A 13,026-nucleotide genomic window follows, 5' to 3' on the forward strand; every position below is an offset into this window, starting at 1 on the left:
ATTTGATTTTTAATTTGTTACTCTATTAGTAAAAAATTCAAATGTTAACAAAAGAGGTATATAAGATACATGCAGACATTCAGAATCTTGAGGTTTAAATAAATGTGTAAAGGACAAACATTTCAACACATATAACAGATACAAAATGAGACAGTTTGAAAACACCTACCAACACACCTACTTGTCTTTGACCAAGTCCTTTTGGACAATGTAAAAAGCTTCAATACAATGTCTACCCTTTTCATAAATGTAATAAATTGACTTTTTGTTTTGCTAAGCACTGGAAATAAACCCCTTGCTCCTGGCTGGGCAGCCTCCAGTTGACAATTAAACATGGCGGATGGGATGAGATGGAGTGACACACAACACCAGGATGCACAGACTGACACATCCAATGGTTACCTTCTCCACTGTGTCCCCCTCAGGGGCACTGATTTCAGTAGGTGGGATAGGCGTCCCTTCCTCCTTATTGTCATAATAGTATGGATACTCGTAATACTCCACCTCTTCCTCTGTATACTACATGTGGCAGGAGGGGGAGAGGGGGTTAAGCATAGAGAGAAGATAAAAGTGCTGTTCCATGGGGGACATTTACAAAGACTCACAATGTGTCAAATTCTATATATATTTTATATATATATATAACTTTTGTGTTTTCTTAGTATGTTTTTGTACATTAATTTTTTATTCTTATTTTAATTAATTCCGACACCAAATAAAAATTGGCTCAAAGGAAGAATTCAGATTAAAATCACATATCTTTCGTTTATCTTGCTTTTATTTCACAAATCGTGCATTACATAGACCAGTACTATGCGAGTCTTTGTAGATCTCCTTTGTTAAGAGATTGTATCTCAAGGCAGCTACAGCCGCGGTACATAGTGGAACCTCATCAGAAATCATTTTCATACATTTATTTGAAAAATATTTCTTAAAATTCCAATTAATGTTTGTTTCAGATAAAGCAGAATTGTGCCTGTGGTGAGGAGGGGTCTCTACATTTCCCAACATTTTCTATTACAAAAGATGATGGCTCCACATGTTCCGTGGCCTACTTTGGTAAGATCACAAAGGGTTCAATCTTACTCAATCTCTTAACACAGTTTAATTTACCATGAGCAAAAACAAAAAGAAAGCAGCTTGAGAGGTGGTCCAGTGGATGGAGGTAGATGCATGTTCTTGTGGAAAAGTAATATTATAACATTATTGCATATTTCCATTACAACATGTGGCATCAACACATTATCCACAGTTAGATACAACTAGTCGTGGAGGCCACGGAAATTCACCAAGGAGTTGTTCACACCAGTGGGCACACCCAAACTCTGCTCCTGACTGTTGAATGGCAAGCAATGGGGAAAATTGGTCTCTGCAAGAACACATATTGGGGAGATACTAAACCTGGTGCAACTGTGCATGGTAGCCAATCAGCTTCAAATTTCAGCTTGCTTAATTAGGCTTTAACAATAAAACCTGGAAGCTGATTGGTTTCTATGCAGAGCGTCACCAGATTCTGCACATTCCAGTTTATGAAATCAATCACATTATGTTCTCATTTTCTGCGCACTTGTTTGCCATTTTGTTTATTGCTATCTTTTGGGGGGTTTTTTGTTTTTCTGTTTTAGAAGAGGAAGCATTATTTTACTTCATTGTGGAGGAAGAATTAAAACATCTGTGAGCTTATATAGTTACATAGTTAGTCTGGCTGAAAAAGGGACAAAAGTCCATCCAGTTCAACCATAGTAAAAAAAAAAAGTTATAATCATACACCCACAGTTGATCCAGAGGAAGGCAAAAAAAACCCAGCAAAGTATGATCCAATTTGCTCCTGCAGAGGAAAAAATTCCTTCCTGATCCCTCCGAGAGGCAATCAGATTTTCTCTGGATCAACTTTATCTATAAATGTTAGTATCCAGTTATATTCTGTGTATGATTATTGTCTGTGGCCCATCCAGTCCATGCAGTTCAATGCACATTTTGCAGTGTACTGATCTAATGGCAGTCCATTGGATGGCACCATCACAGAATAGATCATGACGACTGCAAAGCATCACTAGCACACCAGCAGCAGTGAAAATTAAAAAAACTTTTATTGTCACAAGGCCATGGTGCAATGTTTTGGGGGCCTCAAGGGACCTGTTCATCAAGGCAAGAATTAAAAGGTTTAAATAGCTCATTGAACCCAGTCTCAGTTCTCTCCATCTTAGAAACAACCTCATGCACTTTAAAATGTACGTTCAGTCAAAATCAAGCTACGGATAAACCTACTCCCACCCCCACTCTGAGACTATTCTAACTACCCTGTAAAAGAGAAGATGGTTATACTTGCCTATTCTGGGGATTCTCCAGTTTGGTCACATGATCAGCTGTCAGTGGTGGCTTCAGTGTAGAGGAGGGGCAGCTGACAGTAGATGCCCCATAGTAAGCCTATGGGTGACGTCACCTCTCAGGCATTTTCAGCCATTTTTGGCAATCTCTCCTCTGCACTCGACCTGTTGCTGGAGGAATCATGTGACCAGACCAGAGTGGCTTCAGAATAGGTAAGTATAGACATCTATGCTCTTACAGGGTAGTTAGTAATCTTAGAATGGGGGTGGGGGTAGGTTTAGCCTTAGATAGATTTTGACTGAACCTACACTTTAATTGTTGTACATGTTGTCAGTATTGATTATTTGTTTAGACTATATGAACTGTAGGCATTTCTGGAGATGGCTGTGAAGCATGTGTCTGTTGCTGTTTGACACTGTTTCCTTGAGGAAGGGGTCTGAGGGCCCGAAATGTTGCACTATTGTCTTCTCACAATAAAGATTTGTCTATTTTTGCTGATGTTGCTGCACTAGTGACCTTTTGCAGTCTTCAGGATCCTGTTCTGGTGCCTGGTGCTACTGGGACAAGAGGTGATATCTCATCAGCAAGGGTACAAACCACAATCTCAAAAATCTGAAAGAGGTTCTAACACATTTTCATGCTACCAAAAAAATGTTTTGAATGTCCCTTCACTTCCTGATGGCATCAATAAACAGGTTAGAAAATGCAAGTTAAAGTAGAATTCCGGGATATACCTAACTAGTCCTAAAAATGCTCCCCTTCTAACACTTATACCAACTAATCTGTGTAGGAAAGATCGGTATACATACTTATACTTACTCACCAGCCACTTTATTAGGTCCACCTTGCTAGTGCCAAGAAAATATCCCCCACACCATCACACCACCACCAGCCTGAACCATTGATACAAGGCAGGATGGATCCATACTTTCATGTTTTTTGCGCCAAATTATAACCCAGAATATCTGGATGTCGCAGCAACTAGTCTGCCCATTCTCCTCTGACCGCTGACATCAACAAGGCATTTTCCTTTACACGACTGCCGCTCACTAGATATTTTCTCTTTTTGGGACCATTCTCTGTAAACCCTATAGATGGTTGTGTGTGAAAATCCCAGTAGATTAGCAGTTTTTTAAATACTCAGATCACTTAACTCCCTTTTCTTCCCCATTTTGATGCTCAGTTTGAACTGCAGCAAGTCTTCTTCACCACATCTAGATGCCTAAATGCATTGGGTTGCTGCCATGTGATTGGCTGATTAGCAATATGTGTTACCAAGCAATTGAACAGGTGTACCTAATAAAGTGGCCAGTGAGTGTATTTTCAGGCTTCTCCAGTTCAGTCATGTGATCCTGTGTCAGCTAGCACCAGCTGCAAGGCAAAGAAGGAAGTGATTGACAACCACTGGAAATGCCTGGAAGTGGTAACATCACCCATAGGCTTGCTATGGCCCATCCGCTGATGACACTCCCTCTTCTCCCCTGAAGCTGCTGCTAGCTGACACAGGGGAGCCTGTTCGCATGACTGAACCAGAGCAGCCTCAAAAGAGGTAAGTATACAAACCTTTCTTACACAGGTTAGGTAGTATACGTGTTGAGAGGGGGAGGGGGGATTTTTAAGATTAGTTAGGTACATTCCGGAATTCTACTTTAAATTCCTAAAAGGGACCACAGACTCCTGTAACAAACTGACAAGGTTTACACGTCTTCCTCAGGGGTTGGAATGCCAATTTCAAGTGAAGCCTAGATCAAAAAATAACACAATAAATAATTTCATTTTCTGGGACAGGGGGTCTTTTAGAACACAGAGACAAGTGTGAACAAGTCCTGAAGATCACAAAGTTGGTTGAAACTACATAGTTTTTCATAAAGCATATTAAAAGTAAGTCAGAGTATGTATGATGCAGGAGGGAAAATAATTATACAAATGTGTATGTGTAACCCTTCTCCTGTCTTGCACATTTTGCATGTCTACATGACTTTAGTAAGCATAAGAAGACCCAGAAAACATATGGAATATGGTGGATTCCATATATTTTATTACCATTTTCATTTATTAGGCAACATCACCACAATGACTGGCTTTGAATTTTACGAAAGGCTCAACATTTGAAGCCCAACTGCAGCTAAAAGTTGTAGGTTGAAGGAGAGTTTAAACCATTCTTTATTTTGCTGGCCTTGTCCCTTCATATTCCATCCTGGTAACTGGTTATCCAAGACTATCAGGGTTCCAGACATTGACCCCTGTAGCTAGACCCTTGGTTCTAATCCCTTCCCCGCATTACCCAAAACTAAAAACATAAAAGGTGTGGCTAACATTGGGCTTTAAAGTATCATTTATTGTGTATATCAAACAAAAAAGCCTTCAAAGAAAGCTTGATTACTCATTTTTTTTAAAGTATGTATTCCTTTGTAATGAAGCCATGAGCAGTCTGGTAATAGCTATTCTTCCAAGCATACACAGAGGATTTTTTTTGTGTGGGTAGATGCTGACTCACACCTTCCATCGGGCATGAACTGAATTCTACTGCTGGGCGAGTCACTCACCGGATAGATGACAACTCTTCTTGGCAGTATGGCAATTTAAGTGTCAAAGGGCAGAGCTGGTGCCTTGTGCTGAGAAACATGTCTATATAGGGCCAGCTTAGTCAATATGGTACATAATATTAATACACATTCAATAAAAATAAGTCATACTTTTGGTTATTTAGGGAATCTGTTATTGAGCCAACTTGCAAGTTTTACAAGGTTATACAATCCTCAACTTGACCTTGTCAGTTGTTATACACCTTCCTACAATTTGTACTGAACATATTGCCATCTAGCCCTTGGTTTCTACCATGGCTTTTATACCATCCAAACCATGCTGTTAAAGTGAACCTGTCACAAACCTGGGCAATTCAAACTGGGCATACGATGAAAAAAATGTATAAGCAGAGGTTTCCTTTAGTGAAAATCAATGTCATAAGCACCAGTATATCCAATGATAAAAACAGCTGGAAACGTTGACTTCCTATAAAGGCCATGTTTAGCCATGTTGAGCCATATTTAGCCATATTTAGCTCAATCTCCTCCCATTTCCCAAGTTCCCTTCTTTTTGGTCCATGAGGCTGTCCATTATGTTCAAAAGAGCCTTGGGAAGTCGGAAGGGGTCCCCCACAATCTAATTCCACTTGAGAAGCTGAGATTTTCCTAACTTTGAGGTGGAATCTATCAGGTTTGCAACAGGTTTACTTGAAATCACTGTTACATGTAGCTTATGTTGTAACTGGCTAACCTCTATAGTATCCAAAATAAAATCTCTACCTGGATGATTTGAAGGCCTTTCCAAAAGAAAAATTAAAGTAGGTAGAAGTTACACATTTCAGCCTTCTGAAGGTGATAATTCCTTTGGGTTTTCCCAATATTTACCCTTCCTATGGAACGGGTGTGTGACAGAAGATACAGTATAGATCCTGGATCCTACAAAACAGCAGAGGGCACCCCATCACCCAATGACTCCCCCATACTCACATCTTGCCTGGTATTGGGGTCCTGGGCTTGCGGCGTATTCAGCAGGGCAGAGTCGCAGTCCGGACTGTAGTGTTCACAGTAGTCGTAAGCTGCCTGGGCATTGCTTGCCAGAAGTAGTTGTTGAATGTCACCCTGGGGAAGAGAACATCGGTAGACTGTCACACTGCAGGAAATGACATCAAAGGTTATTCAATATGAGTTGGATGTCTCTCAACTGAAGAACATCTCACAGTATCAGGCTAAGAAAGGGTACACTGCTATGTGGATGTTCTTGGTTACAGCTGAGATTTGTTCTGCAACAGTTAGGCAAGCAAGGCAGATTGGACTTTGATCAATCTCATCTCCCCAAAACTGCTGATGCCTATTTGGACATCAGATACAATATGGCTAAACCAGGTAGCTGGTATTTTTGGACATCACAAATAAGTGGCAGTTGTTATCAAAGTGGTTAGCACTGTTGTCTTGAAACACTAGAGGGTTGATATAGGTGAATAGATTGCGCACTTTGCAAAGTGCAGCTGCTCCAGAGCTTAGCAGAAGCTCAACTGACTTCCTTCATCCATTCATGTGCAAGCAAATATGCTGTCTTTCTATTATTATTTTCCTTGCACATGATTGGGTATTATTTGCTTTGAAGCTTTACCTCATTTACTAAGCTCTGCAGCAACTGCACTTGCAGAGTGCTAATGCACTTTCCAAAGTACACAGTCTGCTTGCCTTTAGTAAATCAGCCCCATAGTCCATAGATTTTGTCCCCACCAGAAAGCTTGTACTGTATATACTGAGCACCCACTGGTTTTCTTCAACAATACAGAAAAAAATGAACAAGTTATTATGACCTCCTTCTAAGGCTCCATTCACACTTGTGCGATTTGTCATGTGATTTTGGACATTAAAGTCACTTGACATATCACACTCTAGTCTTTTCAATGGCACCCGTTCAAATTGGTGCAACCTAAAGTCGCAGTGACTTTGAAAAGGTGCCAGCACTACTTTGGTGCAACTTTTGATGCAACTTTGAGCCATAGAATATAAAGTCGGATCATAATTGCACCAAAAGTCATATCTAAATCATACTGGAAATCGTGCTACTTTTGAGATGCGCTAATGTGAATGGTGACTAATGGTTAGCACTTCTGCCTGGCAGTACTTAGGTCGTTGGTTCAAATCCCAGCCACAGCACCACCTGCCTGGAGTTTGCATGTTCTCCCTGCGCCTGCATGGGTTTCCTCCGGGTACTCCATTTTCCTCCCACACTCCAAAGACATGCTGGTAGGTGAATTGGCTCCTGTCTAAATTGTCCCTAGTATTTGTATGTATGAATGTGAGTTAGGAACCTTAGATTGTACGCTCCTTGAGGGTTAAGGATTGATGTGAATGTACAATATATATGTAAAGCGCTGTGTACATTGATGGCGCTATATAAGTACCTGGAATAAATAAAAAAATAAATAAAAGTTTTCTGGCTCTTAAACATGTTTAGTAGGAGACATTAGCAGTGGCAGTTTCCATGTATCTGCTGAGACAACTTTCCTTTAATTGGTTTCAATGCAAATTTGGCTCCACTGTATGTGCACAAGTCTATAGTAGGCTTTTTAGATTGTGAGCTCCTTTGGGGGTTTTGGGACTGATGTAAATAGTTCATCGTTCTCTGCAGCATCACACTATACAATATATATTAAATGCGTTAAATAAAATGCCCCCCCCCCCCAGTGTTAGATCTCCAGGTGACTAGAAAACAAATGCTAGAAGTAGCTAGAAGTAGCATTTGGCTACTTCTAACGTTCATTGCAAATTTGGAACACCATACAAAAGATGTAGCTAATCACCCTCACAGTACATTTTTGAAGTAGCCAAATATGCTAGCCATCCATGCTTTAGCATTTGTTTAATAGTCAGTCTGAGTAACCTGAAGATCTGGCGCTGGGAGCATTTTAATTGCCCTCTTAAAGTCAAATTTGGAATTTCGAGTAGCAGCACTGCCAATGGTTGATGTAAATCTCTGATCACGGTGTAAAGCTGTTTTTTTTTTGTATTATAGCTAAAATAGTTCAACACAATTCAGCTGGGAGGCTACAGCCGACCATGACTGGTATTTCATCTCAAAGACATGTCCCTTTAAAACTGAAAAGGTATTTGCCAGGCAGGTGCAAAAAACTAATATAACATGTAAGACCTAATGAAGAAATCAGAAATCATGATACATATGTTGGTTGTGCCTACATGTCCTCTGCTAGAGAAAGTGGCTAAGCTAAAGGGCAAGTAAAACCAAAACCAGAACTTTTTTTATGTTTAGGTTGATTTTAGAGAGGTTAAGGAATGCTTAGACCCATAAGTTTTTTTTTGAGCTGATAGCATCCCATCTGGCAGATCTCCTTATTAATATTATTAATATACAGGATTTATATCCATGTAGACATTACAGTTACAATACAATTTTCTGTCCAGAAAAAACAATAAGAAACAAGAAGAGAACTATTAAAGTGTATGCCAAGCCAAAACTTTTTCTTTTACTTTTGAACAGAGTAGGGAAAAGTTAGTAACTCTGTAAGATTTTGGTTTCTATCTGTGTTCCCCTAGGGGGGATTCGTCCTCCCTATTTGTCCTGGTGACCATTGTCTCTGGTACAGAATTGATGGGAACTCCAACATTTTTGAACTTTCACAAGAAAGGGGGTTGAGGGGAGTTCTTCCAATGGGGAAACCTGGTCTGTAGACTGTGTAAGGCGACTGCGATCACCTTGCTTTTAACCTCCTCGGCGGTATGATTCTTTCCGATTTTTTGTGCTGAAAGCAGTACCATTTTTTTGCATGGAAATATGTAGTTTTTTTATTATAGGCCTGTAATTTTTAGGAATAACTCACTGAAATCTGTCCAAACAAGAGTCTAGTAAACATCCCGGATATGATAAAACTTGAAACACGAAATCATAAATTATAATATAATAAATAATAATAAAAAATAATAATATAATAAATTTAATTCAATAATATAATCAAACCAAAAACACTGAAATGTGAAATAGAGCGCCAAGTTCGCACATCACTGAGCAAAGTCGCAAAATCGTTTTCAGTGTTTGATGACGAATTTCCCCACAAATCATTATCACTCAATTCTGCAAGTGGTTCTGATTTACTATCGCTGTTCTCTAGCCGGTCTAAAACCGATTTTGACCTAAAGGGACGCTTTTTGGACGCCATGGACGTTTCTCAGTTTCCAGGCAGAAAGAACAGTAAAAGTGCAGGCAGGGCACAGGACAAAGCACTCGGGACAAAATGTATGTGAAATGGTTTGATACAGTAATGTTATACTATGAGATTTTAGTGATTTTAGTGAACGTCACTTTTTGTCATTTTAAAATTTCCCGCCGTTCTGTCCCCCGTACATCCCGACGCTCGCAGGGACCGAAACCCGTAAGACAGATGCCGGCAGCCGCCGGATTACATTGTCGGGGACGCTGCAGGAGGGACATCGTGGGAGCGCAGGACAAGGTAAGTGATCGAGGGATCGCAGAGCAGTGCTGCATGGTATTCCCGAGTGTAGCTCGGGGTTACCGCTTGTGGTACTGAAACTTTACCCCGAGCTACACTCGGGAATACCGCCAGGGGGGTTAAGGCTATAAACGATAAATTTCTACAGGACTGCAGAATCAGAAATTATTATTATTATACAGGATTTATATAGCGCCAACAGTTTGCTCAGAGCTTTACAATATAACGGGAGACAATACAGCAACAATACAGATTAATACAAGAGGGATAGGAGGGCCCTGATCCTGGGAGCTTACAATCTAAGAGAAATGCTGTCTAGTGGTAATAGAAGGTAATGATAATAATACAAGTAATAACATAATGCAATAAAGTGAATTATACCATTATAATTATTCACTTCCTTCATCTGATATGCCTCAGTAAGTTCTCTTTCAGACCTGTGGCTCACTGACTTTTAAAAAGTGGTCCGTGATGGATTTCTTTTCAAAGAGCGGTAGAGCAGCGGCTGACAGATGCTGAAGAGGAAGTACTGCCACAGTCCAGCTGTTCTGTTACAGTTCAGGTGGGTGGCCAGGGAGGTAAAACAGAAGTTCAGCCACCCATTTTTAACACTCTCTGGCTGCCGTCTCAAAGATCCCCACAGCAGTCATAAGTCAAGAAAGATGATAGGTTAGTAAATAAAGGAGGTGATGAAATGGTTTAATAATGGTATAATATTTTAATTATTATAATTAATAGTTCACTATATCTATGTGTTCCTGATCCTGGAAAATAAAACCTTTTATCATTAAAATGATTTCCACTACTATGCTAAAGAATATATATATTATTATTATCCAGTCCTGCACTGCCCTATAATAGAAATACTGCTACAGGGTGGCACGGGTGTGCAAAATCACGTATATATACCCACCATTCGCAGCCTCGGCTGTCAGTCCCCGGGTCCTGGCTGGTGATTACTCGCCAGCACCCGTTGATCGCCGAGTATCCAATGCGGAGAGACCTGTGTGTAAACAATACAGATTTCTCCCCTGTCAGCTCCTGTGCACTGCTTTGTATGGCTCTGCATAGCAGTGTGCTTACAGTGAAGCACAAACACAGCCTCCATAGTGAAACAGCACACAGTTAACCCTTTGATCGCCCCAAATGTTAACCCCTTCCTGCCCAGTGCCATTAGTACAGTGTCAGTGCTTTTTATTAACACTGATCACTGTATTGGTGTCACTGGGGATGTCAGTTCTCCCCAGTGTCAGAATACCCACCGCAGTCCCACTATAAGTTGCTGATTGCTGCTATTACTAGTAAACAAACAAACAAAAAATCCAGTATCTATACCGCCATTTGTAAACGCTATAACGTTCACATAAACCAATTAATTTACACATATTGGGATTTTTTTTAGCAAAGACATGGAGCAGAATACATTCTGGCCTAAATTTATGACAAAATTAGATTTTTACATTTTTTTTACTGGGTTAAAAGTCAAAAATATTTTTGTTTTCTCAAAATTGTTGGTCTTGTTTTATTTATGGTGCAAAAAATAAAAACGTACAGGCGATCAAATACCACCGAAAGCAAGCTTTATTTGTGGGAAAAAAAGGATGTACATTTAATTTGGGTGCAGAGTTGCATGACTGTGCAATTGTCAGTTAAAGTAACACAGCGCCATATCACAAAAAAATGGCCTGGTCAGGATGAGGGGGAAATCCTCTGGAGGGCAAGTGGATAATAATAATAATAATATATATATATATTGGTATAGTTGTAATTCCTACCTGGATCCACAGTGTGGCACTAGCATTCATTTTATTTTGCTCTCGAAATGCCAACATGCCAGGTATTGCACCTCTCTGCCACTCAATGGCACTCAATGGCACTGGTATTATTTTTATTCGTATTCATGGAAAACTGATACGTCTGTATTTGCTCCTCTTTGCCACGTGGTTACAATAGCATTGATTTGATTTCTCACTTCAAATACTGATATATCACACTGTGATGCTGATCTCCTAGATTGTAAGCTCCCAGGATCAGGGCCCTCTGTTTCCTCTTGTACCAAATTGTATTCTAACTGTAATGTCTGCCTTCATTTTGTACAGCGCTGAGCAAACTGTTTCCGTGATATAAATCCTGTTTAATAATAATATTCATTTTATATTACATTTGGAAAATTGATACGACAGTAATTGCTCCTCTCTGCCACACAGCGGCGCTGGTACCCACTTTTTTTTTTCTCTCTAAATCTGGAATTCTGACATTATTATTATTATTATTATTATTATTATTATACAGGATTTATATAGCGCCAACAGTTTGCTCAGCGCTTTACAATATAACGGGAGACAATACAGTAACAATACAAGAGGGAGAGGAGGGCCTGATCCTGGGAACTTACAATCTAGGAGGGAGGGGCTAGTGGTACAAAAGGTAGTGACATGTGTGTGATTGCGCTTCTCTGCCACACAGCGGTGCTGGTACCCACTTTTTTTTTTCTAAATCTGGAATACTGATATGTGTGTAATTACTCCTTTCTGCCACACAGCGGCGCTGGTACCCATTTTTTTTTTCTAAATCTGGAATTCTGACATGTGTGTGTAATTGCGCTTCTCTGCCACATGGTGATGCAAACGTTACTTCTTACTAATCGGTGGACAATTGATATGCTATTGATTCCGGCTCGCCTAGCACACGGTGGCACTGGTAGTTTTTTTTATATTTGGAATGCTGATTTACCATGAATTATTCTCTCTCACATGGTGGTGCAGCTATTTCCTATGCTTATGAATTAATTTTTTTCACCTTTAGCACTGTTTGGTGGAAGCGTTATCATTTATTTTTATTGTTTCTGTATTATTTACATTTAGATTCATTTATATATAATTTTTATTATTTCATATAATTTTGGGGATAGCAGTGCATCTTATTGGTGAGCGCTGTTTATGGTATTTTTTACTTATTTATGGTTTTTAGTTTATTTAAAATAGCAGCTCTAGTCACAATTTGAGTTATATTTGATGTAAATTATTTCACATTTTTGGCGCGGTGATATTGGCTATTTCTAGCTTATATATTTAATTTCCTATCTTTACCCTGATGTGCCAGTGATTTCCTATCTCTGCCCCTCTGCTTATTATTACTAATTACAACAACATTCATGTCTCGTCACATCACTAGAGAATCTCTTTTGTTTTAAAGCGGTAATAAACCCAAAAGCAAAATTTAATATTTCAGGTACTTATATAGCGCCGTCAATTTACGCAGCTCTTTACACATATATATATTATACATTCACATCAGTCCCTAACCCTCAAGGGGTGTACAATCTAAGGTCCCTAACTCACATTCATACATACACATACCAGGGACAATTTAGACCGGAGCTAATTCACATACCAGCATGTCTTTGGAGTGTGGGAGGAAACCGGAGTTCCTGGAGGAAACCCACTCAGGCACAGGGAGAACATGCAAACTCCAGGCAGGTGGTGCCATGGTTAGGATTCAAACTCTAGTACCACCAGGTGGAAGTGCTAACCATTTAGCCAATATGTTGCACCTTACCAGTTCTTAAATGTGGTGGCTGCATTTGTTTGTTTGTTTTTTCCTCTATTTTCACCTGCTGCTAGTAATTGTTTATTTTTTAACAGAACAAGCTCTCCTGCAGATGTATCCATTACAGGGCAGAGACAAACCATTTA

At 39.7% G+C, this 13,026-nt stretch overlaps 1 protein-coding gene across 9 annotated transcripts in view; it reads right to left on the minus strand.

Moving 5' to 3' along the window:
* The window catches only part of LOC149441566 (uncharacterized), a 179,739-nt gene that overhangs the window by 84,725 nt on the left and 81,988 nt on the right, over nt 1-13,026 (minus strand). For 6 of the 9 annotated variants that reach the window (XM_089657162.1, XM_089657161.1, XM_089657167.1 and 3 more), the window contains exon 5: nt 5,841-5,972. In XM_089657162.1, coding sequence (XP_089513288.1) covers nt 5,841-5,972 — 132 coding nt within the window. Of the gene's footprint in view, nt 1-402; nt 520-5,840; nt 5,973-13,026 lie in introns of all 9 variants that reach the window. The other 3 variants (XM_089657170.1, XM_089657163.1, XM_089657166.1) reach the window with 1 other exon arrangement.

Source organism: Staurois parvus, unplaced genomic scaffold, assembly GCF_062004578.1.
Source record: "Staurois parvus isolate SC_StPar_1 unplaced genomic scaffold, SC_StPar_1.0 ptg000973l, whole genome shotgun sequence".
NCBI lineage: Eukaryota > Metazoa > Chordata > Amphibia > Anura > Ranidae > Staurois > Staurois parvus.